This window comes from Rhodnius prolixus, unplaced genomic scaffold (genome assembly GCF_049639745.1).
Source record: "Rhodnius prolixus isolate KJV_2025 unplaced genomic scaffold, Rpr scaffold_30, whole genome shotgun sequence".
NCBI classification, from domain to species: Eukaryota; Metazoa; Arthropoda; class Insecta; order Hemiptera; family Reduviidae; genus Rhodnius; species Rhodnius prolixus.
Window position 1 is genome coordinate 509,436 of NW_027411638.1, and position 26,780 is coordinate 536,215.

At 32.6% G+C, this 26,780-nt stretch overlaps 1 protein-coding gene across 2 annotated transcripts in view; it reads right to left on the reverse strand.

Annotated features, from left to right (window-relative positions):
- The window catches only part of nolo (ADAMTS-like no long nerve cord), a 132,096-nt gene that overhangs the window by 33,513 nt on the left and 71,803 nt on the right, over positions 1 to 26,780 (reverse strand). For both annotated transcript variants that reach the window (XM_074144060.1, XM_074144059.1), the window contains exons 2-3: positions 13,276 to 13,367; positions 8,299 to 8,385 (exon numbers count right to left, since the gene is read on the reverse strand). In XM_074144060.1, coding sequence (XP_074000161.1) covers positions 8,299 to 8,385; positions 13,276 to 13,317 — 129 coding nt within the window. In that variant the 5' untranslated portion in view covers positions 13,318 to 13,367. The remainder of the gene's footprint in view (positions 1 to 8,298; positions 8,386 to 13,275; positions 13,368 to 26,780) is intronic.

The following is a 26,780-nucleotide window of genomic DNA, read 5'->3' on the forward strand; positions in this document are numbered from 1 at the left end:
CCTTTGTATCTAGAACGTTGTTATTCATACCAGGTACAGTGCTATCTTTAATCTACAAAACGCAAAAGAATTCATTAAATTCCGAAGAGTACGAAAAAAGATATAAACGTTTGAATTTGGAACGATTTCGAAAACTCAGATCGAAAACATAGAAAATATAACCTTTTGTATCACATTTACTATTATAGCTAGTAAAATGCCATTAATACCAGATATACAGCAAACATTTCCTTATAGTTCAGTGAAGAATACATTGTAATCCGATGAATAGGAAAAGAGATATTAGAGTATGAAACTTGCAACGAATATGAAAACCTTCAAATTTTAACTTTCCATATCACAAAAATTTTTGTGTCTAGAGCGTTGTTAATCATACACGTTATGGAGCTTTCTTCACTCTACAACTCTGAAGCATCAAAGAACAGAAAACTCAAGCTTTAATAAACAGCGTAGTAGGTTATTATTCCACTAAAACGGCTCTATTCTACCCAACATGTCCACTTAGTAGAAAATTGGAGTAGACACTTCTTCGGGGATCTCGGCGTCCCTATGGTATCCCAGCCTAACGCACAAAAACCACACATACTGACATACTTACCTCAGAAATCTTGATTAATGGTTGTCTTCTTAATTTTTTGAAAGACTTTCTATTAGAATAGATGGATCCTCACAAATTTGGATGATTGAAAGCAAGACTGATAGGCTTTGCTTGTAAATTGGGGGATAATTGCCACAATAAAGCCTGAGAAACTGCAAGACTAGACGATTTCTGCAATTATGTGAGTTTTATAAAGTCACTGACTAACACTAGTTTATCATCACAGATGCTGTTAGAGACATTTACACTTTTTTAGACGCCTACATTCTTATGTACTATGAATAATGACTCATGGTTGGACTCGAAGTCGAATTTTTAAGTCACCATGGATTTGGCTGTGTAGTCACACTCTACATAAATCTATCGAATAAATGTTTTATCTTCTTTTAGGTTTTATATCATATCGACTTAACTTTTAATCTATCGTATAGCGTGGGTAATGTGACCCATTAGTGGGCGATGATGAATCACAAGATTTTTTGGGGGCGGGTGTAGGCGATAATAATCAACAAAAAGTATATAATGAAAAGAATTTCATTAAGGAAAGAAATATCCGAAAAGATGAAATATCACAGTTACAGTATTACAGGGAATCTAAAGGATTCCCGTCCGCTAAACACTGATCTAATCCCTTCATCACTCATCGTTATTTATACTTTCCAGGCAATAACTTCTTTCCTCCGAAAAGTATATGGCATCTACATGTAGATTTTCATCAAATTTTTACGGAGAGAAAAAAAAAATCTTCAAAGTTGGTTATACATATAACATATGTTCAAAAAATTGGAAAAACCTTTAAAGTAGATCGTTCAAATAGCTGATATTTATAGCATTAGTTAAATATTAACTATTGCTGGGCGTTTAGTCATTGGCGGAGCCCAAAAAGAAATGATAATGATGGGTAATGGCAAGGATCTGTTATTCATGATAGTAAGATATTGGAAAAGTTACTGTCCAAGGCTCTTTGCTCGGACGGTAATCAGGAGACTCCTGAATTAATGAAATCTTACTTAAACTTAAATTAAAAGTAAGTTTATTTTGCCTACTACTTTCTCTTACTGAAAATTGGACAATTAAAATGATAATAAGTGCAGTAAAGGGAAGCTAGATAAACGTTCACGCCAGATTTTTATCTAGTCCAGAAATAATTGTCCGATCATATTGTAATGAAAATGTATCTATTTAAAATAACCTGGTTTATTTGACTTTTTTTTTATGGTTAATAAATGATTAATAAGGATTTAGCTTTGCTAGAAGTTTCAAGTCTTGTTTACAGTGTAGGTAACTAAGTTATGCTATTAGATAAGAAGCTTTTAAACCCTCACGAAGTTGTTCGACCATTTAATTAAAGAGGCTAATTTTAGAGAATATAAACCTATTACAACCTTCGCTTTTTTATTATTATCTTCTTTTACTGCGGTCAAGTGGTGCAGGTAAATTGAATCAGTAAATAACTAGTCATTACTTCACCCTGATAATATATAAAGGTAATAAAACATTTCGCCGACTGTGACAGATATGTTTTTTTAAGTAAAAATTACAGCAGCTTTTTCAATTATGTTCTTAGATTCGTTTTAATGATAAGTTTTTGTTAGTTTCAATTTTAAAAACTATCCTATGTAAATGATACATTTTCTATTAAGATTTTATATTATTAAGACGGCAGATAAATAGTTCAAAACGTCAATAATATATGATGAGATGGAAAAATAAAAACATTTTGTAGACAATTGATAGTCACTTAATGAGGAAAGCATCATAAAAAAAAAAAAAAAATAGAGTTTAAACAATTATTTTTCGTCATATTTATTTAAAAAAGTGACAAACTTTCACCGTTTCTTATTCATTGTGTATCCTCCTTCTTTTGCTCGATCGCAGTTTAGACGATATGCATTCAATACTGCATTTATAAATAATACGGCTAACAAACAGGCCACCATAAAATGTACAGGAAAATGTGCTAACTAAAAGGTATGCAATGGATCAGCCGAGTCATGACTTGGGCGAGAGATTGTTACCTAACTGACGGTAAACTTTTTTTATAGGACATATCAGCTTTAGAAAACATTTCCTTACAAGGAGAGGCACTCTTGAGCAGACAGAAAGGAGAAAGAATGGTCACAAAAGGAGTACAAAAACTAAATGATAAATATGGTGGACCTAAATGTACCACATCACATTTCATGCAGTTAAGTTTCATAATTTTCTTTTAATAGAAGCGAACCATTTTTGGTGTTTTTTTTTTTTGTGACTAACTACTTAATGACAGGTACCATTCAAAAGGATAACTGGAATAGTATTAATTATCTAATTTTTACTTTGAAATTTTTTGTTGCAGAATCTGATAATTCATCAAATACCTACGGGTGAAAAAATAATCAAAAAATTCGAAGACTAATTTAACAAGGAAATTATGCTCACTAAGTAATTGCCAATCAGAGATACGAAGTGAAAGTTTGAAAAATGGGTGTTTGGACTGACCAATGAAATCGTAGGGATTCCTCACTGATCATGCCCCTTACATGAAACCACGCCCCTACATGAAACCACGCCCCTAACTGAAACCACACCCCTACCTGAAACCACACCCATACATAGATTAAACGCCCCCAATTAGTTAACTATTATTTTTTCTTATTTTTACATATTACATAACATAATATGTTTACGAAAAAAAAACAGAATACCTAAAATTACAAGTTAGGCCAAAAAATTCCAGAGATAATTTAGAAGAACCAACATAAGGTGGAGTAACACATAGTTATTGACAAATGAATTTCTAAAAATTATCGAGGTAGTATGAAAATTTTATCTGAAGACTAGATAAATTTATGTTTTTAAAAACTGTATCTGTAATTACTTACTAAACTTACGTCACAATCTCTCAAAAATTTAATACTTAAATACTTGCAGAGTTTATTGTATAACTTAGAAAATCAACTGAATTTTAATACAAACGTAGCGAATCAGAAAGCCCAAAATTAAAAGTGCTTCGGCAGAGTAATTTTTATAGCAGGGTGTGTAATTTATAGGTTTACTGAAAGACATTGGAAAGAACGGCATCTCAACCAAATTTTCAAGTTAGGAATAAAGTGGGAGGGTTGACGTTTTAAAACACGGTTGTCGTAGGTATCAGTAAGTTGAAATTGTTTCATTAATGTGAATTAAATAAATATAAAAACGATTGTGTTGTTTTTATTAGAGAAATTAATTTACCTTGTTTTTATTTTTAATACATAATACTTATTATTGTAGTTTTCTTACTTGCAAAAAATCGTACTGGATTTGATGATTCTGATCAGTTATATTCTTATGGTAGGTGAATTCCTTTCTTAATGCCGACGCTGTTTTGAGGCCTACTTTTTTGCAATTAATAACAGATTTCTGCGTCAGTTTTTAACATAACCTTAATTATTGTATACCGTTCGAAAGGTGATCGTATGTAGATCTTTTTCCTGAATAGTGCACGGTGTTTTCATATTAAATGTTTTTGAGAAAAATGAAGTCAAAGTTTTTGGAAAAAATTAGAAACTTGCTATTTCTTATGTTTGGGCCACAAAGTAAAATACTTAATATTATTATTTTAGAATACAAATTAGCTTATTTAAAAGGAAATTTAACCTTCTTTCTAGTGAGCTTATTAAAATAGCTGTAGCTTTAATAGTTTGAGAAATATAGACATCTTTTTGCTAAAAAGTAGTAAAACCTTGAAAAAACATAAAATTAAAAATATCTATAAAACGGAGCCGAATCGAGCCATAGTTTATATGGAATGTTTTGTTGCAAATGATGCCCAGAATCGCCTCCCGAAGTTACCGTAGTCTTATGCTGAACACCCTGTATAGGGTTACTACAAGCATTGACGAACCTGACGACTGGCGAAATTGTAAATGGATTCCTGTGCTAAAATTAATTCATTGATAATTAGTAACTCCGTCTGAGATTCATTGGACCAGTGCTCACAGTTATAGCTGGTAGAAGAAAAGTAAAGGAGGGTATAGAAAGTATAGGAGGGAAGTCGAATAACACATTGTACCGGGTGTTTACATGCCATTTTTAATCCTAGATTTCATTCTATTTGATTCTTAGACGATTCGCTATTTACAAGCACTTTTTTTATTTGCCATGATCTGTCACAGCTGACAAAACGTTCAATAACTCGGAGCGTGACTTTTTACATTTTTGAAAGTAATGATGGTACCCATCCATTACATTAACGATAAATTTACTTTATTTAAAATTTCTGCGATTTTCCGTTTGTAAATATTTGGCTTAATACATTCATAAACAAAGAGATACAGTTTACAATTTAAAACCACAGAACATGTACATATTAACTTCATTCTTAAAATTGACATGCCAGCAATAATTCCTATTCCCAGTGGTGCGAGAATGTAACATGGAAAATAGTGATTTTAAGTGAAATATTAGATGAAAGAAATCGCCCGAACGACTTATATTCCTCGCTTGCTTTCAGCGACATGGCGAGCTCGGTTAGTACTGGGCTGAGTAATTCCTTTGAAGCAAATAGCTCTCTCTTTACTGTCAAAAAACCTTTGAAACATCCCTAAATGTAGCATTTTCTTACTCGTGTTAAATCTATCGTTAAATTTATTTACCATGTCTCAGTAAATTTGAATAATTTATCTTACATATAAATAAAGAAACTTGAGATTCTTCTTTAGTTAAGATGAATTTTACACTCTTATTCTCAACAAGAAGTGTGAAGAACGTTGTGGAAATTTAGTTTGAGATGTTTTCAATTCGATTTACCAGTTTCTAGTTCTGTGAAACAAGGAATTTATTCAGCTTTGTAGTGTTACTGCATTTTTGTTTAATAATGCACTTGTTAAAGCCAAGGTAAGACAATAATACACTATTTGCTGCGAAATGATTTCTGCGGTCCCTATTACAGGAATTCGTTATTTTTCATTCAGACAGAATGACATAGATTATTTATGATTCTTACAGAGTTGGGCTATCGTCTAGGGAGGATTGGATAAGTAAGATGATATCTCATACCTAATGATCTACGTTGTCATACCGATTATTCCAGAATGGATGGAACAACGGGCAATCATTCGACAGTTCCTTGGTCAACGGACAGCTTTTTCTAGGTGAGATTTATGCCATTCTCGTTGGGTTTTCAGATGGGCGGGTATGAAAATCAGCTGAAGGCAAGCTTTGTGTCTTCAACTGGATAGTATGTCCTGGATAGTATGATAGTAAATCTTCCCCGTTTTTTGGTCTCCAACTTGCTGTTCGCTTGCCTCTGTGGAACATGTGGTGTAGTTTCCAGAGAACGCGCGTACCAGTCTCTGACTTTCAAAGCTCCTTAAAACAAATTTATAAATTTAAATTTCTTTCATTTAGTTAGTACTTTACCATGTAGTATTTTATTTCCATTATTTAAAACCAACTTCTGACGATGATCAAGTAAGAAAATGCTATTGTAAAAAATATAAGTATGTTTTTTAATTAAGTGAGATCCATATTTCTGACGAGTAACAAAATTCAAAAGTTATAAAATATTATATCCTATCCTTGAATAATGTTTTGCGAAAATAGAAGAATTCATCAAACTATTATAAAGTTATTTGTTATTATTTAGGTTTGCGGAAAATTCGATGTTTTAGAAGAATCTGGTTAGTTACATTAAAGTTTGAATTGCTGTTAAAGTTATTGGGAGCGTTTTGGTAAACAATGTAGACCCATTCAGGCTAACTTCCCATCCCACACTAAGATAAAATCCCCATCTCTCATATTTAATGAAAATTTTAAGAAAGAATTCTGCTGTAGACGGCTGAGTGGCCAAACAAGATGGTTTGTATATTTCAGACTAATTGTGTTGAAGGTTATTTTAATAAATATTATTAGTTGTAAAAACATTAGAAGATTTTATTTCTAGCAGGGGGGGAAACACAAACAACGAACTGGCACCGCAAATACTATATTCAACGCAAATCTCTCACTTTTAATCTAACAAAATTTGTATAGCAGAGTTTATTTGTACTCGTAGAATGGGCAAGCCAGAATAGGGGGTCGAAGGATAGTGGCGACAACTTGGAAATCCATCTTCAAGTTAACACTGCTTTACATTGACCATCATGGCTGAAAAAAGAATCAGAAAAGTTTTTCACTAACCAGGAATAGAATTAGTTCATACATTTAAGATGGAACAATATCTCAGCAATGTACAAACAATAAGATCTGGTCTCACAGTTTTTCATACAAATATTCTCATTTTAAATAATCAATTATCTTCAAATTCCGAATAAATGAATAAGGTTTAGTTGTTAAAAAACAATATACTGTTTGTAAAACCATATATTACTCTAAAATAACACATTAGACGGAATCATATTGCCAAATCCTGTTCGAGAACAGAGAATCGGGGGACAGTTCCGCTTATTACTCGAGTAATCTCTTGTGTGTTTATCACAAAAATTCTTATTCCAGTCCCACCAACTACTCATTCTATGGCTTCTTCTTTAATGTCCACATCGTAATTTGACTCACTGAAAGTTATTATTATAATTTGTACAGGAAAGTAGTTCAAACATTGTTAAAAGAACGTGCCGACACAGTAATATTCAAGAAATTCCAAAAGTTTGTTTGAAAGACAAGTCTTGAGTGCCAATTGGTGCCGTTATGTGTAATGAATGCATTTAATTTCGTTACAAGAATGCGGACACCCTCGCTAATTACATTAGAAAAGTTATCCTTTAATAACGCCTATCGCTAACAACTGACTTCCTTTCCACCCGCACACAAGTTCCTGTAATAACATTTTTAACATCAAGATGCTTTGCTAACGAATGACAAAAAATTTCTTAATTTAATTTCCTTTTCATTTCTATTTTACAAATTGTAAAATTTTAAAGAGAATTGCTTTAAGAAAAAAGTTTATTTAATAAAAAAAATCAGCTTTCTTGGTAAAAATATTTCAAATAAAAGTAAGGATGACATTAATGTCTACTTAGCATTTGTAACTTATTACGTAGTTAAATCAATACGATATTATACATACGTTCACTTGTTTAATCAACAAAATGGTACTACAAGCTATAGTTTAGGCGTAATGGACTGATTGTTGCTTCACGTCCGTATGAAGATCAACGCTAGTCATCCCATATTTCTTGTGTTTATTGACAGCTCAACTGCTCAAAGTAAGAGACATCGTTGAGATCTCCGATTTTCGCACGATCTGTGCCGCAGTGTCTATTTTCTACATCATCTACACAGCCGATATCTTGTTCACTGACACTAAAATATGACACTGCTGATTCCTATCCTATCCTCAGCCTGTGATCCTAATCGCGTCTCTACCTTTATAAAATGAACACTTTGAAGTCATTATAAAACTTGGTGTAAAAATTGGAAAATAAAACATAACCCCACCAAACTTTGTTCGGGTTAACAAACATGTCATCTCAGACTAGAAAAATACTGTATTTAGTTTTCCTTTATTATAAAACATAACGGTACTCTCTGCCGCCAAATACTTAAACAAAAATAGAAATACTTGGAACACTATTAAAGGTGTTCGTGTGGAGCGTACATCTGGTGAAATTGAATTTTAAAAAAATATTCGTTTTTGGAAAGCTCAGTAGGTGAAAGATCAATTTTTAAAAATTTGACGCCATCACAATTCTATCCTTAATTCCTCCACAATTTAAAGAATAATTATTGCAACTAACCTTTTCTCCTTGTAAACTGATGAGGTCACTTTCTTCCTTCAGTGATTCTGAGCTGAGGTTGGTCGGAATATTGCATTGGACGGCTACCTGTGAAACAAAGCGAAACAACTAAAATTTTTATTTTTATTTATTTATTATTTACAAGCTTATAGGTAAATACCTTTAGCTGGGAGTTGTAACAAAAATGTACAAACAGTAAAAATAAAAATAGAAGTAAATAAATGAAAAATACAAAATAGAAAAATAAAATAAAGCAAAATAAATAAATAAAATAGCATTTCATTAATATAGTAATAAAATAAAGGAAACTATTCTTTATGAGGTAAAAAAGTGGATAACTAAAACATAACTCATAGACACATGTACATGAGTGAAAATAGCTTAATTAGTTAAACATAAATTACTCAACAGTTATCACTCTAAGAGCAAAGAACTTCTGAGCTTCAGAGCTTGGTGCATAAAACTGTAAATATCATTAATTTGCTGCACACTATTTATGTCGAACAGCTTGAGAAGGTTATCATTTTTAGATTCATTTGAAGAATGGTACGTGTAGAGAAAGTGACTTCTGACGGGTAACAGTGAGGTACATTCAAAGAGGAAATGAACAATTGAATCTGGAGAAAAAGAGTTACAAATGAGGCAAAGATTCTTTTCATCAAATTCATAACAGGTTTCATTAATATAGAACCTTGCCTTGGACAAATTGCACAGCCTTAATTGCGCTATCACTCTCACTTTTTTAATATTTACTTTCCAATCGAGATATGGCTCTGGTAATCCGAGTGTAGCTAAGGATCTATATAAACATGCGAAACAACTAAAATACATTAGGATAGAAAAACAAATGGATAAAACAGCTGAAGAACTCATACGAAGTTCTCTTGCTACAATTACTTATTTTTTATTTTAAGGCGCGTCAACATCCTGTAGTTATTGGCACACAAAGCGGTCTCACTGCACTGCTAGTCTGCGGATAGTGTTCCCTGGTTACCGCTCAGGGAAGAGGTCTTGGGACGTTGAAAATCCAAAGGCAGCAAGTTGGGCTCAAATTCCGTAGGTCCCGACTACCTTAGCTAATTTTATGCCTATCAATTTTGTTCGTTTTGTTTTAGCCTGTTCTTTTCAAGAACGCCATTGATCACTTCTGACGAAGTGGCTAGTCCATTTCTTCCACAATGCTTTTGAAAAAATATATATATATAAACTAATTCCAACAAACTTAAACGCAATCCAAATTATTCCATCCATCATAACAAGGTTGTTTCTTTCTATCTTTTTTTTTCATAGTTTCAGATTTTTGCCATTTTGTACTGTTCCAACTCTGATTTTAAAAATGATACAAGTCTTTTTATTGCTTTTTATTAAATAGATGTAAGAAAAAGTAAGGAAACATTTAGTAATATATCACTTCCCTGTATTTTGTGTGAAATCAGTTTAAAAAGAGGCGACCACAATATTTTCTGTTAGAAAGAAGAACATTGAGAATGTTGTTGATTCAGAGACAGGTGCCAGGGCGTGGCTTGTTAAGCCATAGTCCCAACGTTGATTGGGCCTTCCTCGTTGCCAATGTAGTTAGAATGCGAGAATGCGACGATAGGGATGAGTAAATAAGCATTTCGTGGAGACGACACTGAGGCAGGAAGTTGCACACGTGCTTCGTAGTAGTTGCTTGGATAAAGAAGGGATTTAGTTGGCTAAATTTGCAAACACATATATTGTGTCGTGACGTCAACTAATTAGGTGAATCATTCGCACGATGTTCTCTTGAGAGTTTTTATTGTCGAAAATGTCATTTGAGGGAAACGTGTAAAATAGATTAATTAACTGCGAACTGTGTATAGTTAATTCTGACAGAAATATGTTAATAGTTAAATTAATTATATTTACACGTGGATAAAAGATTAGGGACTTAGTATAATCACTTTAAAAATAAAAAATAAAAATCCATCTGTGACGTGAAATACATTTTTCTAAGTCGAAACAAAACTTAAAAAACAAACTAAGCTGGATTAAGAGGGGACATTTTTTCTTTTTAATCACCTTCGCAGCATTGTCAGTGATAAGGTTCATTCTACAGGAGCAGGATGCCTTTAGGAAACAAACTATGGTAATAATTCCTTATGCTGACAACACAGACAGAGATAAACTTACCCACTTTCAAACTAATTTGTTAAAATTCATTTTTGTACTTGGAGGACCTCCGAATATTGATTATTAAATAAATAAAAAAAATTATTAACTCAATAAAGTTTTATTTGTTGTGCCTAATTTTGATTGGGAAGCAACACGAATACTTGATTTATCAAACATCGCAACATCATGAACTGGTAAATCGTAATACTTACATTAGAGTTGGAAATAAAATACCAGTACTCCAAAATTTCTAATTTTCTGAGGGGCAAACAAAAAATGGTAACTCCAATACAGTTGAAATCAAAATACCTAGCAACTCATGAATTGTCTTGCGTTTCTTTCATTTTCATTGAAAAAAAAGGTCTCTCAATTAAAAATGTCAGCTTCTTGTCAGGAATGGTAGTTAATACAATAAATGGGAAGAAATTATGAAATTGTTTTTCGAAAAAGTCGCAGAAAACTGTAAGGATCTTTTAGGATAATCGCATTTTCCCGGTTACGCACTTATTTCAAAAGTTGGACTTTTAAAAACTAATTTTAGTCTACTTAATATTATAAATAAGTCCATACAAATTTCTAAAATAGCTCTTAATACGTAACAACTTCTCCACTAGTAATCGAATTTTCCGGAGGGATTTTCTTTAAAAAATAAACGTTACGGGCCTATATTGAATGAGGAAATAATAAAAATAAGTGGTTTAAATATAATCTTCCAACTGGGTTATGAGAATTATTATTTTTAGTTAATCTAGATACCAGCAGTTAAAGAAGAAACCTATGCTGTAGTTGACAGACTATTACTGATACTGTCCGATTGGAGACAGCAAGTAACCTTGCATTCTCTTCATCCTAGAGGACAGAAAATAGGACCGTCAATGGCTTGCCCTAGAACCGGCCAAGAGTAAATTTTAAAAACATCAAGATAAAACATGTTTGTAGTAATAGGATAGATATTCTTCCAGCTATACTAAATGGGTTTTTATTAAATTCTTTACGGAGTTACAATATTATATAGATTCCAGTAAGTTGACTGTACTCCTATAAAATCTTTTAAAAGTCAATTTCTCTAATATTTAGTTTACGTTTATTTAAACATACGAGGTGTGTTCAAAAAGTAACGGGAATTTTCGTTTTTTGAAAAAAATATTTATTTATTCATCTACATTAATATTGTCGCCTTCAAAGTAGTCCCCTTCGCATACAATACACTTGTGCCAGCGCTTTTTCCAATCCTCGAAACACTTCTGAAACTCGATCTTTGTGATAGCTTTCAGCTCTTTCAGCGATTCGCTTTTAATGTCATCTATGCTTGTAAAACGACGGCCTTTTAATGTTCTCTTTATGTTTGGAAATAGAAAAAAGTCACATGGAGCCATGTCTGGCGAATATGGAGGCTGGGGCATCGTTAAAGTTTTGTTTTTGGCCAAAAATTCACGAACAAGCAATGAAGTGTGAGCAGCTGCATTATCGTGGTGCAAAATCCATGAATTGTTTTGCCACAAATCCGGGCGTTTTTTTCGGATTGCTTCACGCAAACGGCGTTGAACTTGTAGGTAGTACTCCTTATTGATTGTTTGACCTTGTGGCAAGAATTCATGATGCACTATGCCATTAAAATCGAAGAACACAGTGAGCATAACCTTCACATTCGACCGCACTTGTCGAGCCTTTTTCGGTCTTGGCGATCCAGAATGCCTCCACTGGGACGATTGAGCCTTAGTTTCGACATCATATCCGTAAACCCATGTTTCGTCACCTGTTATAACACGTTTCAGTAGATCCGCATCGTTGTCGACTTCATTGAGTGACTCTTGAGCAACTTCCATTCTCCGCTGTTTTTGTTCGAAATTCAACAATTTTGGAACAAATTTTGCTGCCACACGTTTCATACCCAAAACATCCGAAAAAATTTCATGGCATGAGCCAATTGATATGGCAACATCATCAGCGACTTCTCTGATTGTGATTCGGCGATCGTTCATAATAATAATAATAATAATAATAATATACATTTATTTTAGAAGATATAGTACATAATATTTTTTAACAATGTACAAAAGGCATGGCTAACGCCGTCTGCCAGAGTCGTTCATAACCATTTCTTTCACTTTTTTCACGTTTTCATCGGTTGTTGATGTGCTTGGACGTCCAGGTCGTTCGTCATCTTCAACGTTTTCGCGGCCATCTTGGAAACGCTTATACCACTCGTAAATCCTTGTTTTACTCATAGCAGACTCACCATATGCCTTTATTAACATTTCACACACTTTATTACACTTTATTTCATTTTTTACGCAAAATTTAATACAAATTCTTTGATCCATTTTTTTTAACAAACAAAAATCGCCAAGCTCGAAAGACACGTCTAACCTTAACGGCTGCCACTTAAGAAGTAAACAATGAATATTACTGAAAATTTTATCGTACTTCAGGGGCTGGTTTACCAACATAATAAAAAAAAAAAATTTACAATCAGACTCTCCAAACCCGCGAAATTTAAAAATTCCCGTTACTTTTTGAACACACCTCGTATTTGGTTTTAGTTAAAACTGAAAGACCAAGAACGTTTCTGTACTGAATAGATCGTTCAGTTACCCACGATTGCCTCCAACCTTCCTTCTCAGATGGCTTCTCCATGAAAGAAAGTTGTGAGAGACTCTATTCTGTGTAATCATCATAAACTTATATACAAGGGAACAAAAGTTAAACAAACTTTGCTTAAATAAACAGTTATTTACTGTGTGAGAATGATTCAAATAAAAGTGATTGGTTAATAGACTGAAGAGTAATTCATTGCTCCCAGAAGTGCTACAAGCAAAATCTAAAAAGTAAAACACTTACGACAAGAATGACCAAAGTTGTGACGAGTTTAAAGGAAGCCATTATGATCGCTGGAGTCAATCTACTTTAAGTTTCGCATCTCCACTTCACACCTGTAACAAATTGAAAATTACATTATCAATTTTGTTTTATTAAATAACTCAAAACTATTGTCTAAATGGTAAGGTTTGTTCAGAAACGACAACTGAGGGAAAGACTTTGCTGAAACTTTTTTTATGTTATGGTTTTGTGCAATTTTATCGCAAATCGTTTTCACCAATTTTCTCTAAATTCGTACCCAGTTTAATAAAAATAATAATACACAAAAAACTTATATATTAAGTAAGTTTAATAATAAGTGCAAATTGTTTCAGTGTTTATTCCAATTATAAACAGAATTAAAAATCTACACGACTGCAATATTTCCTTATAAGAGCGGTAACTATGGAAAATTGAGACGTCACACAAAAAAACGTCAAACATGGATAGCTATTGAACAGGTTTTTAGATTTTTAGCGATTTTCTATGAAAGCCAAATCACTTTTTAATCAAATTACTTTGACTCCTTAACAAAAACTTACAGTTTAAAATGTTAAGTATAAGGGTTGATTAAACGCCAAAAGGTACACAAATCAGCAAGTACCCAACATTTCATTAATTCTTCATTAATATTTATGTAATTTTACTGCATTAATTTTCATTAATATTTTTTAGAATTTATTAGATGTCACAGACCCTTATGCTGGCCAATTTCGTCTACAAAATATATGTTCAAGTAGCACTGTACATTGACTGTAATATCTAGTTATTTATAATAATCAAACTTTTAATTACAGGTTGAAAAGAAAAACATTCATCCCACAATGTTGTATATATGTAATATAAAATAAATAAGATATGCATATTTTTAGGACAGCTAATTATTCCGGGATTTTACTATAAGTAAAATTAGGGGGACTAAATTAAATTACAATTGAGAAATGAATAATTGTTGTTGAATAATCTACTTGTTATTATCTGTGTATTATTTGTGCTCACGAATATTTCGGTAAGACGAATTCAAGACAGTAGCCTACTCTAACTTTGTCTTTTTCTACTTTAACATGCATGTACGTATGTTTTATGTGATTTATCATAATTATAGCAAAAAAATATTATAAATGAAGTGGCCAGCATAAGGGTCTGTGACATCTAATAAATTCTAAAAAATATTAATGAAAATTAATGCAGTAAAATTACATAAATATTAATGAAGAATTAATGAAATGTTGGGTACTTGCTGATTTGTGTACCTTTTGGCGTTTAATCAACCCTTATACTTAACATTTTAAACTGTAAGTTTTTGTTAAGGAGATTTTTGTACCTTTTGGATAGACTTTCCTTTTTGTCTATTTTGCAAAGTTACATATCTGTTTTACAGATTTTTTTTAAATTTGGAATAAGCTATTCTATCATTATAACCTGATAAGGTGTTAAGTCGGAACCGTAATTACCACTAGAGAGATCTTTTTAAAGAATGGTTATAGTTGCGGTCCCCAAACCATCCTCAATAACCATTTTTTGGAGAAAGCGTTTTGAATAAAATAGGAAGGTATTTGTACGTAAATAGCAAAATTAAACTGCGATTTCAGTACTTCCTTTTAAGAGGAGTAAGAAAAATAAACTGCGATTGCAGTACTTCTAGGCAAAGAAGCAAAGATTTTTTAATCGAACGACAATTCATTGATTTAAATCGGTTCACTCATTGATAACTTAAATGATTGCAGTACTTTCTCTTAGTAGGTGCAAAAGCTTGATGGCACTTCACAGCCACGTAGAGGAGCTTTAACCACTTATTCGAGCTGAATTTTATCAAAATCGGACTAAGCGTCATGGAAATATTGGTAATAATAGTTTTAGATAGGGCCTTACTTATGTGGGGCAAACTCCCCTCCTTATGAGGCACAGCATCGAGACTTTAAAAGTGCAAAACTGTACGAAATTTCTATTCGAATGACACTTCATTCGTGAAAATCGGTTCACGTGTCGATAATTTGAAACGATTGCTATACTTCCCCTTAACCAGTGTAAGAGCAGATCATCGCTTTAATGTTACGTAGGGGAGTTCTAACCCTATCGTCCTACCAAATTTTATCAAAATCGGGCCAAGATTTACAGAGAAATTAGAAATAATAATTTTGGAGGGGGCCTTACATAAAGGGGGCTAAATCCTCTCCCATTCGATGTACAGCGTGGAGACCCCCAAAAGGCACATCTACATAAAATTTCGAATCGAATGACACCTCATTCATGAAAATCGGTTCACGCGTTTAGGCGCTACGATGTTTACAAAAAAGGTAACAAGAACAACAAGAAGAACAAGAACATTTTCTGAAAATGCCGTTTTTCCTCATTTTCGGCAACTTTTTTCTCGAAACCTATTAGATCTATGTTGTTGAAAAAAAATTACAGTTATAAAGGAGGGTTTGCCCTTTATTTTAAAGAAAATTTGGGAATTTTATCTTTTATAGAAAAAGAGAAAAAAATTGTCAAAGTTGGGTGTTTTTCAACGTTACGCTTTTTCGTGCAGTTTTTGACGATCAACCCTTATACAACTGTCCTACCGGACAGTGTAGCTATAGTTTACTTAAATATTAAATTAATAATCACAGTAAGAGGTAGTTGGGAGATTTTTTTTTGGAATAAAATGGTTATAAAATCTCTCTAAATTGGATGACTTGGCAGCAGTAGTCACTGGGTATACAAGAGACGAACTCGAAGTGTGGGCTCAGCCGTTTCACATAACTCTTCTACAGCAGTGATTATTTATGACTGCGGGTCAAAAGGTCACACAGTCATAAATTATTACAAAATGGAGTCTTTTACTGAAAAATTTAACAATTTTATTTAATAGTTCTACAATTACATCTACTGAAAGAGGAAAGATTCACTGTTCCTTTTAATACGAATGAGCGCTGAACTTAGTAACCAGAACCATAAAGTTAGAAAATAAATCAATCGTGCAGATATGTGTATTTAAAAATGTGGCGAGTAAAAAACAAATTCGTTTTGCAAGGTGTATCTTTTCTTTTTTTCTAACTTAAGGCGCATCAACATATTAGGTCATTGGGCGCCGTGTTCTTGACTTGGAACAGTTCTGACCTGTGTGTGTGCCGGGCAACTATTCTAAGGAGCGAAACTGACAAAGCTTTGATCTCTTTAAAGCCACCAGAACTTGACCATCACTTAACACTAATTATTTAGGAAGCTAAGATAACCAAAATGCACCAAAGATATTCGAAAGTTCGACCATTTACGGAATAGGTTTTAAGTTTCTGTTTTTCTTTAATAATGAATGAAGTAGTCTGAAAATTTACATTGTGATAAGTTTTTGTGGTTGTGGAAGCTTCAGGGTGTATTATTTTTTTCCTTTTTTTAATTACAAGTACAGTCAAGATGTAAAAGTGTTCTCAATAATGGAACCTGCAGCCCTCTAGGTAGGTACTACGTGATTAATATGTTGGTGAATTTCAAGAGTGACTGTATGAAAAAAAATTGAAAAAATTATATATTTTTTTTTTGCATTGTTTACAGAATATGAAGAGGGGGGACTTTTACTAGGCAGGGTGCAGTAGACAGCGTTTCGGAATGGTATGACATCATTTGCAACAACAGGAGCTGGAAGTACCAAACAAAATGGACAGCCTGTACTGACAGAGTGTTCTGTCAAACTGTCACACAACCTCCATACTCAACTTAAAACAATCGAACGCAGCACTAAACTTGAAATATTAATTATTGGTCCAGGGGACAAAAAAGGAGACCCCGGCATTCATCCCCTGTCTGTACCAAAAATGAAGTTTAGCTTCATTGGTGAGTTTTTGTGTTCTCGTTATTACTTTCTCTTGCTTTCGAAAGTGAATAATGTTGCGATAAAATAGCATTCATTATGAGAAATAGAAAAATAGAAATAAATCTAGTGCAAAACTCCCAAACTTTACCACCTTATATCTCCTTTAAAAATGCAACTAGAAAACTGGAATTCTGTACGATTGTAGAGGTAAACGAGTACTATGATTGTACCTAATTTCGTATAGATTACACCAATAGCACAGGAAATACAGCAATTCGAAATATGAAGGTAATGTAAAACTCCCTAACTTTATCACCTTATACCTCCTTTAAAAATGCAACTAGAAAACTGGAATTCTGCACGATTGTAGAGGTAAACGAGTACTATGATTGTACCTAATTTCGTATAGATTACACCAATAGCACAGGAAATACAGCAATTCGAAATATGAAGGTAATGTAAAACTCCCTAACTTTATCACCTTATACCTCCTTTAAAAATGCAACTAGAAAACTGGAATTCTGCACGATTGTAGAGGTAAACGAGTACTATGATTGTACCTAATTTCGTATAGATTACACCAATAGCACAGGAAATACAGCAATTCGAAATATGAAGGTAATGTAAAACTCCCTAACTTTATCACCTTATACCTCCTTTAAAAATGCAACTAGAAAACTGGAATTCTGCACGATTGTAGAGGTAAACGAGTACTATGATTGTACCTAATTTCGTATAGATTACACCAATAGCACAGGAGATACAGCAATTCGAAATATGAAGGCAATGAAAACTCACAAACTTTATCACCTTAAACCTCCTCTAAAAATGCAACTAGAAAGCTGAAATTGGGCACGATTATAGAGGTAAAGGAAGGATTTAAAAATTCTGATCACGGTATCCAACCGAATTATCAAGTTCTTAAGTACATATTTATAAAGCTACCGTCATTTTCTAGTACTGTCCTAGTAGTGCGATTACAACAGAGCCTGAGACAGTTCATGTTCCATTGCTAGGTCCTTAGCTTTTAGCGCACTTGTTCTTCAGCTAGCTTCAATTTTGCTCTTAATTTCACCATCCAAACTTTTTAAGGTTTACCATCAACGGAAATTTATAGCATCACCATTCCAGCATTGAATTCTAGTTTTACAGAATGATTTCTTGAGCTTCTTTAAATGGAATTTGTTGAAAAATTACTGGATCAGCTACCTTCAAATTAGTTATAAACTAATTGCAAAGTTATAACACTTATAATTACATAAAGATATTACTTTTATCTGAGCCATTTTCACGTTAAATTGTTTTAGAACAGTCTTGTAAAGCTCTAAATTCAATTAATGTTCAAAAGGTGTGGGATGTGGTATGTACAAGTTCAAGATATAGAAAAGAAGTAAACCTGGTCAGAAATGTTAGTCTTAGATTTTTAATTAATGAAATTATAAGTTTCAGTCAACGAGTAGCATACTAATCGGATGGTAAAAATGATGTTAAATCTCAAATCTGTAACAAATTAAAGACAAGTACTGAAACGAACAGTCAGCAAAGCAAGAAAGAAGCAAAAAGAAATAGGAGAAAGAGAAAAGCGTATAGTTGTTAAACTTATAATCGGACTAAGTGAACTTGTTTGGGAAGTAAAGGCTAGATTTCTCCAAGGAGCCAGGAACTAGTTAAGGGGAATTGAATTGTCCTGGACGGCGCCTGCTCTATCCTGGGAGATGGGTGTACGCCGTAACGGTGGATATTACCTCGGCTTACTACCTGGCTTGTTACAACGCCAAATGGCAAGGCATCCTTTCTCTGACACGCTAAACTTACACATTGAATAGATCTACCAAGTGCATAAACCTACACTAAATCTCTTCCAGGCAGTCATCTATCAGCAATCTTATATCGTGTTCTGTTTAAATCTACAAAACAAAACTGGCAAATCATAGGCAAATGGTTATTTTAGATAAATAGCTTTAGCCTAGGCAGAATGCATTTGGCTGCTCTAATTGCTTCGTGATATTTTTGTCTATTTCTTTCTCTTCGTGAAAGCTACAATTGTCATTTGTAGAATTTCGGTTTTGTTTCTTCGATATCCACAGTTCTCGAAAAAATGTTTTTTTACAGACTGGTCTTTTATCTCTGTGTGTAGTGTGATTTTCTTTCTGTGGTCATCATTTCTCAAAAAACCTTAAATTTTTCTATTCAATTTTTAGTTAAAATTCTATAAACCAAAAGATCTGCTTTAGGCACAGATTTTTTTTTTTAAGGCATCTAAAATTCTTCAAACTTATTATTATATATTCACAACAAGAATTAAAATTATAAGTTCTATCTAAAAACTTCTTCTTTTTTTTAAGAGAATTTATTTCTTTTTAGTAAGAAAAGTCAATTTACTAGTTTTTATGGAAGGGTGGTTGGTTTTTAGGCTAAATTCTAATGTTCCATATTCGTGTTATGTACAACCGTACCACTTATGTAATATTTACGAAGGTGAAGTAAATATCTTTGAGTTCTTTTTAATTTTGAGATTAAAAAAATCGCTTGACATAAATGAAATTTCGTGAACGATTTCACATTTTAACTGATGTACACCGTCTTCTCAGAAGACTAGTCTTTTTTTTTGTTTTAAATTAATTAATTCATGTATCAGAGCACTTCTGTATTTGTAAAGTTATCAACTCAAGGTAAGTTCAATATTCTTCTGGAGCACCACATTTCAAATGGTACGATTTTGGGTAAGAGTCTATGCCTCGACTACGTATAAGAAAACAGAGAAGATATAACATTTCAGAATTCTATTTATTGATTCTAAATTATCTTCTTGATCCTTGATTCTAACTTGGGAATTAGAAAAAGTAAAAATGAATGTAAGGAATGTGGTAAATTTTCGCAGCACAGTAAAAACTGGGAGGAACATTTTGTTGTCAATTTAAGTAATGATTCTAATGTACTTTTCATACGGGCTCGTACTTCTTGCTTCAGAAGTGTTAGAATTGGGTAACATCGTTTAGTGTCAACTCGCTGACCTTTTCTGTCCTAACTTATCCAAACTAAAGTAATAAGTTTGACGTTTCTACACTAAACAGGTTTCTTACAAGCTGCTAGTAGCTTCCAAACTCCGAAAAAACTTTTTCTTATCTCTGTAAAAACTATTAATGCTATCTTGTGTCCGAATGTTTTCAAAGTTGAGGGTTCACGGGAAATTCATAATTCAAGGTACCTCTCTGGGTTTAAGAAATATAATCTGGCGTGGAAACTCATTCTGCAATTCTCAAAGTTCTCATATATTTTCTTTTGAATTTTCTAATTCTTATTAGAAACATGAAATCGTTTCCAAATTATCTGCCAAATCTTAATAAACCATCATTTCTTTTAGAACAGGTGCATCATCCAGTGTACTTTTTTTAAGTAATCATCACAGAAAACAATTTAATAATTTGCTGTTATTACCAATACTTTATTAAAACTGTCCGGTAGGACAGTTGTATAAGGGTTGACCATCAAAAACTGCACGAAAAAGCGTAACGTTGAAAAACACCCAACTTTGACAATTTTTTTCTCTTTTTCTATAAAAGATAAAATTCCCAAATTTTCTTTAAATCTTACTCCAAACCCTCCTTCATAACTGTAATTTTTTTGCAACCACCCAGATCTAATAGGTTTCGAGAAAAAAGTTGCCGAAAATGAGCAAAAACCGCTTTTTCAAAAAATGTTCTTGTTCTTGTTCTTCTTCTTCTTGTTGTTCTTGTTGTTCTTGTTGTTCTTGTTGTTACCTTTTTTGTAAACAACGTAGCGCCTAAACGCGTGAACCGATTTTCATGAATGAGGTGTCATTCGATTGGGAATTTTATGTAGATGTGCCTTTTGGGGGTCTCGGCCCTGTGCATCGAATGGGAGAGGAGTTAGCCCCCTTTATGTAAGGCCCCCTCCAAAATTATTATTACTAATTACTCTGTAAATCGTGGCCCGATTTTGATAAAATTTGGTAGGATGATAGGGTTAGGGCTCCCCTACCTAACAATAAAGCGACGATCTGCTCTTACACTTGTTAAGGGGAAGTATAGCAATCGTTTCAAATTATCGACACGTGAACCGATTTTCATGAATGAAGTGTCATTCGAATCGAAATTTTGTACAGATTTGTACTTTAAAAGTCTCGACGCTATGCCTCATAAGGAGGGGAGTTCGCCCCACCCAAATAAGTCCCTTTCTAAAACTATTATTACCAATATTTCTACAAAGCTTAGTCCGATTTTGATAAAATTTAGCACGAAGAAGTGATTAAAGCTCCTCTACGTGGCTGTGAAGTGCCATCATGCTCTTACACCTACTAAGAGGAAGTACTGCAATCGTTAAAATTATCAATGAGTGAACCGATTTACATCAATGAATTGTCGTTCGATTCAAAATCTTTGCCTTTTAGGGAGAAGTACTGTAATCGCAGTTTATTTTTCTTGCTCCTCTTAAAAGGAAGTACTGAAATCGCAGTTTAATTTTGCTATTTACGTACAAATACCTTCCTATTTTATTCAAAACGCTTTCTCCAAAAAATGGTTATTGAGGATGGTTTGGGGACCGCAACTATAACCATTCTTTAAAAAGATCTCTCTAGTGGTAATTACGGTTCCGATTTAACACCTTATCAGGTTATAATGATAGAATAGCTTATTCCAAATTTTAAAAAAATCTGTAAAGCAGGCGTAACTTTGCTAATAGACAAAAAGGAAAATCTATCCAAAAGGTACAAAAATCTCCTTAACAAAAACTTACAGTTTAAAAAGTTAAGTATAAGGGTTGATTAAACGCCAAAAGGTACACAAATCAGCAAGTACCCAACATTTCATTAATACTTCATTGATATTATTTAAGTAATTTTACCGCATTAATTTTCATTAATATTTTTTAAGAATTTATTAGATGTCACATACCCTTATGCTGGCCAGTTCATTCATAATAGTTATAATTGTGATAAAATGTATATTATATCTTCGTATAAATAGGTACTTTATTTTAACTCTATTCCAAATTATTCTTCTGATTTCTCTTTAATGTGCCCTTTATTCTGAAGTTGTCACATATACATGCATGTTAAATTAGAAAAAGACAAATTTAGAGTCGGCTACTGTTTAAATTTGAATCACGGAGGATTTAAAACAATATTTCAGTCTTGAATTCGTCTTACCGAAATATTCGTGAGCACAATGACACACAGTTAATAACAAGTAGATTATTCAAAATTATATATTCATTTCTCAATTGTAATTTAATTTAGTTCCCCTAATTTTACTTATAGTAAAATACTGGAATAATTAGCTGTCCTAAAAATATGCATATCTTATTTACTTTATATTACATATACACAACATTGTGGGAAGAACACCTAGATGGAGAATGTAATTGAAGACAACTATATTATTTACGATAAAGCCAGATTGACTACTACATAAAATAACAATTACTTTAATCGAAGAATGAACTTAAACCGACGATTTTTATTTAAAAATAAAAATAAATAAACAAAATCACTGATGTATGTTGGTGTAAGCATTTTTTAAAAATTTTTTTGAATTTTTAAGCCTCATATTTTTTTATTTTTATAACGTTTTCTTTTTCACCTGTAATTAATAGTTTGATTATTATAGATAAATAGATATTACAGTCAATCTAAGTTAAATGGTGTGCTACTTGAACAAATATTTTGTAGATGAAAATGGCCAGCATAAGGGTATGTGACATCTAATAAATTCTTAAAAAATATTAATGAAAATTAATGCGGTAAAATTACTTAAATAATATCAATGAAGTATTAATGAAATGTTGGGTACTTGCTGATTTGTGTACCTTTTGGCGTTTAATCAACCCTTATACTTAACTTTTTAAACTGTAAGTTTTTGTTAAGGAGTACATATAGTTAATTTGAAATGTAAAACTGCGGCATCGACGAAATCATGTCCACCCATGCGACTAATAGTGTAACTATTAATCTAACCTTTCATTTCCAAATTATGATGTATTATTTTTGAGTGCTACAGGTTTATTGTTGTACTCTTTGTATATTCTTGGCAGATTTATTATGAAGCATAGTTTTTCTTACCCTTTTCAAGTATTAAAGCTATGTTGTAGCAATTATTTCATTATGAATATTTCACATTTATAGGAATAAAACTGTAATAATCTTTTGTTGCTTAGTGTATTATGAATTGACTTTTTAAAAACAATTTCGTGGTAACTGATTGAACCTCAAATTGAGAGAAATAACAAAATCCCACAAGTTTCGTAAGAAATTAGAAGGTATGCTAACCAATCTTTTGGGTGGGAGTACCTGAACACTAAATTTCTGAAGAAGCATCAACTTATGGATGTAAAAGACATTGCTGAATATGTGAAAAATCTTGGGATAAAACGACAAGAAAGTGGTGTAGTCGTTGCCAAAATTGGGTCTTCAGCGTACATTTAAAAGAAATTTGTGATAAATATTTTGGTGATACGTCTTCATAATGATTTGTTAAATTACAATAATTGTTTTTTTTTTTGGGGCGCATCGACTGCTGAGGTCATTAGCGCCCTTATTTGTACATTACTATTTTTTCAATAAAAATTATGTTATTAATTTATTATTAAATGTATTATTTAAATATTTATATATTTCAAATAAGTTTCCTAAAATGAGACATGAAAATGGGTGCCGTAAGTGCCCCACTTGCCAGTTTGAGCACTGCTTCATGACGCGCCCGTTCCAGGTTTAAAAAAAACATTTCCTGGTGAAAAGTAACAAAGTTCGAGATTAGGATGAATTGATAATCTGAATAACCTCTACAGGAAATACGCATTCCTTGTAACATTATTATCTTAATACCCCACAAATTTTTGACAAAGTTTCACTAGTGAATTTCTTTAAACAAGATATATGTATTTATTACACACAATAAACATAGGGTTATAATTTGTACTTATGTGATTATGGGCAGTTCTAGCAGAAGAGGCATCCTACTAACGTGCTATTGCCATGAATTGTACGTTCTTAACTCTTCAATGGCATCGACTTCTTTTACTCACCAGGTTACCCAGACTAAAACTGTTTTTAATGTAGATTATTTGAGATATAGGAATCTGTCCTGTACCAAATATATTTGGATTTAGCTTGTTAAACTGAATTAATTTCGAAAGTGAAAGAAATTGAGTTAAAATTATAATGAATCTAATCTAGAATAGTTTTTATTTCACTCAAAAAACAGTTAATCATTCATCCAAAAAAACGAATTCAGTTTTAATTGTGAGCTTGGAACACTGACTTAGAACACAAGTCAAACTGAAAAATACAGCATTGCTTATTATTTAGCTTCGTCTGAGACAATTCTTTGTTTCGCCCCGCAGGTCACTTTCTTGAAAGCATAGTTGATTTAACATTTAAGAAATTGGCAAACATACGCCTTATACTAGTCAACCACAATATTTTCAGTATGAATAACAATTTTAAAAGGATTTTTTCCCCCCTTTTGAACACATCTTTAAAAAACAGTATGATCCTTCATATGTGCATCCTTTTTTTTATATAGATGAAAAAAATCGTTTGGGTTCAGCACTCTCTAAGTAGGCTAGCAATCGATAGAACTTACATCAGAGAGCAGAACATGCTTGTGAATTGCATTGCAGCGTCTAGAATGAATTGTGACAATGAAGCCGGGTTGGTTATCGATCATATCTGCGGCTTACACACACCAGAAGGAGTTGGATGCAAGCGATGGCCCACTCTACTAGCGTTAGTATTATACAGAATACTACAATACTATTTGCCACTTATCTCTTGCCATTGTAAGTCTTACAAGAAGTATGATGCTTCCCTAACACTAACTTTCCTTAAATATCATTTCAGGGCATACTCAAATTTAAAAACATCTTTACAATCACCCTTACAGAAACTATAAAATAAGATTATGTTAAAAAACGTGGTATTCGCAATTTTATCGTAAAAGTAATAGACTTTTTTAAAAAATTTCTTTTGCACTCGGTGTAACAAATAGTTCTTTCATCACTGCGGTTGTGGAGTAAGGTAGAGGTTAATTATAAGATGACTATCATATTATCTACTTTCTACCCTCATTGCTTAACCTATCTCTCTTATTGAACCACTTAATAATGTGGTTCAAAATTCTCGGCCGAAAATACTATATCGCAGGACACCTCACTCTGCCTCTGTCTCACAACAGATTTCCAGCAGAACTGCAGCAGCAAATTTCCACCACTTGTTTGGTCCCCATGGGCTAGGATAGCGAGCACAATGGGACTAGAAATGAGAGATCATAAACACATTATATCTTCAATCCAGTTGGACATATATGTCTATGCTGACGGATCTGCAGAATATGTAGCTAGTTACACTAGTAACTGTCGGTTGCAATGGGAAGTGGTTCAGAGCATGTTGCATTATAAACCACAGACATACGCACGTACCGCAATCAATCAAACAAACAAGCGAGTTGTCATGGCTTTACATGATCAAGTTACCGTTCACACACCATAATGGGTACTCCGAATTAAAGTAAATGATTAGAGTTAATAAATTTATTTAAAGTGAAAATTTCATTTTAAAACCTATAATGTTACCCCTGGCCTCCCGTTAGGGAGAAAACATATTTTAGAGAGGCTCAAAAGGAAAAAAGATCGAATGAGCGTAGTTTTTTTATTCATTTATTTATTTTTTTAAAATAACTTCAATGATATTTATTAACACTAGAACTACCGACATTTGAGACGAAGCTATTTCTATCGAAACCAGTCAAAATTACTGGTCTTAAAAAATTACGAAATAATAAAAATTTGAATGAACTGTAATATTTGGTCTTGGTTTGAAGCAATTTATACTATTTTCAATAAACCTATCTCACATACTGCTGATACTAAAGCAAATTTATCGCTTTGTAGACGTTGACTTCTCTCACTTTTTTTTATCAAATTGAATAAATCTCAAAATTTCTGTAAAATCATTTCTACTCATGGTGTTTACAAAGAAGTTTGGTCCCAATTTTATTGTTCCATAATGGTAATCTTCCCTAGGACTAGACCCTTCTTACATTTTTTTCCCAACGAGTTCCATCTGCAGCAATTCCATTTTCATTACCTTGTCGTATGCTTTCATTTTCATCTTCAGAACATGAAAGCACCTCGAGTACATTTTCTTTTACTAGAATTCAAAATACTCTCAAATTCACTATCACTTACTGAGGACTCCTGAACATTTTCTTCGTCTAAAACCTCATTATCTCTATTTTCACTATCAAAAACTTCATCTTGGGTACCGCATAGTTCATTTTCAATTTCTTCTGATTCACCTTCACCGTCATAGAGTTCACCAATTTCAATATCAGAGCATTCCATTCCTATATCGTTCAGGTTTTCCTAAATTTCAGAGATCGTTTTGCCATTTTCAGGGCTTATAAAAATAAAATCAGAAATAATGATTACATAAAGTTTATATTTGTAATCATTTTTCTCACCTTATACTTATTGAAATAATATGTCGTTTTTATAAATTATATAAACTTAAAATGGTATTTTTTTAATGTAATAAACAATGATCTTTATTTGAAAAATTATCAACGTAAAAATTGGGCCATTATAGGGTTCTGGCTGAAGGGACATAGTTTACTTTTGAAATTGAACTATCTTTACTTCTGGCGGACTGTTTAACACTTCCATTTAGGTTCCT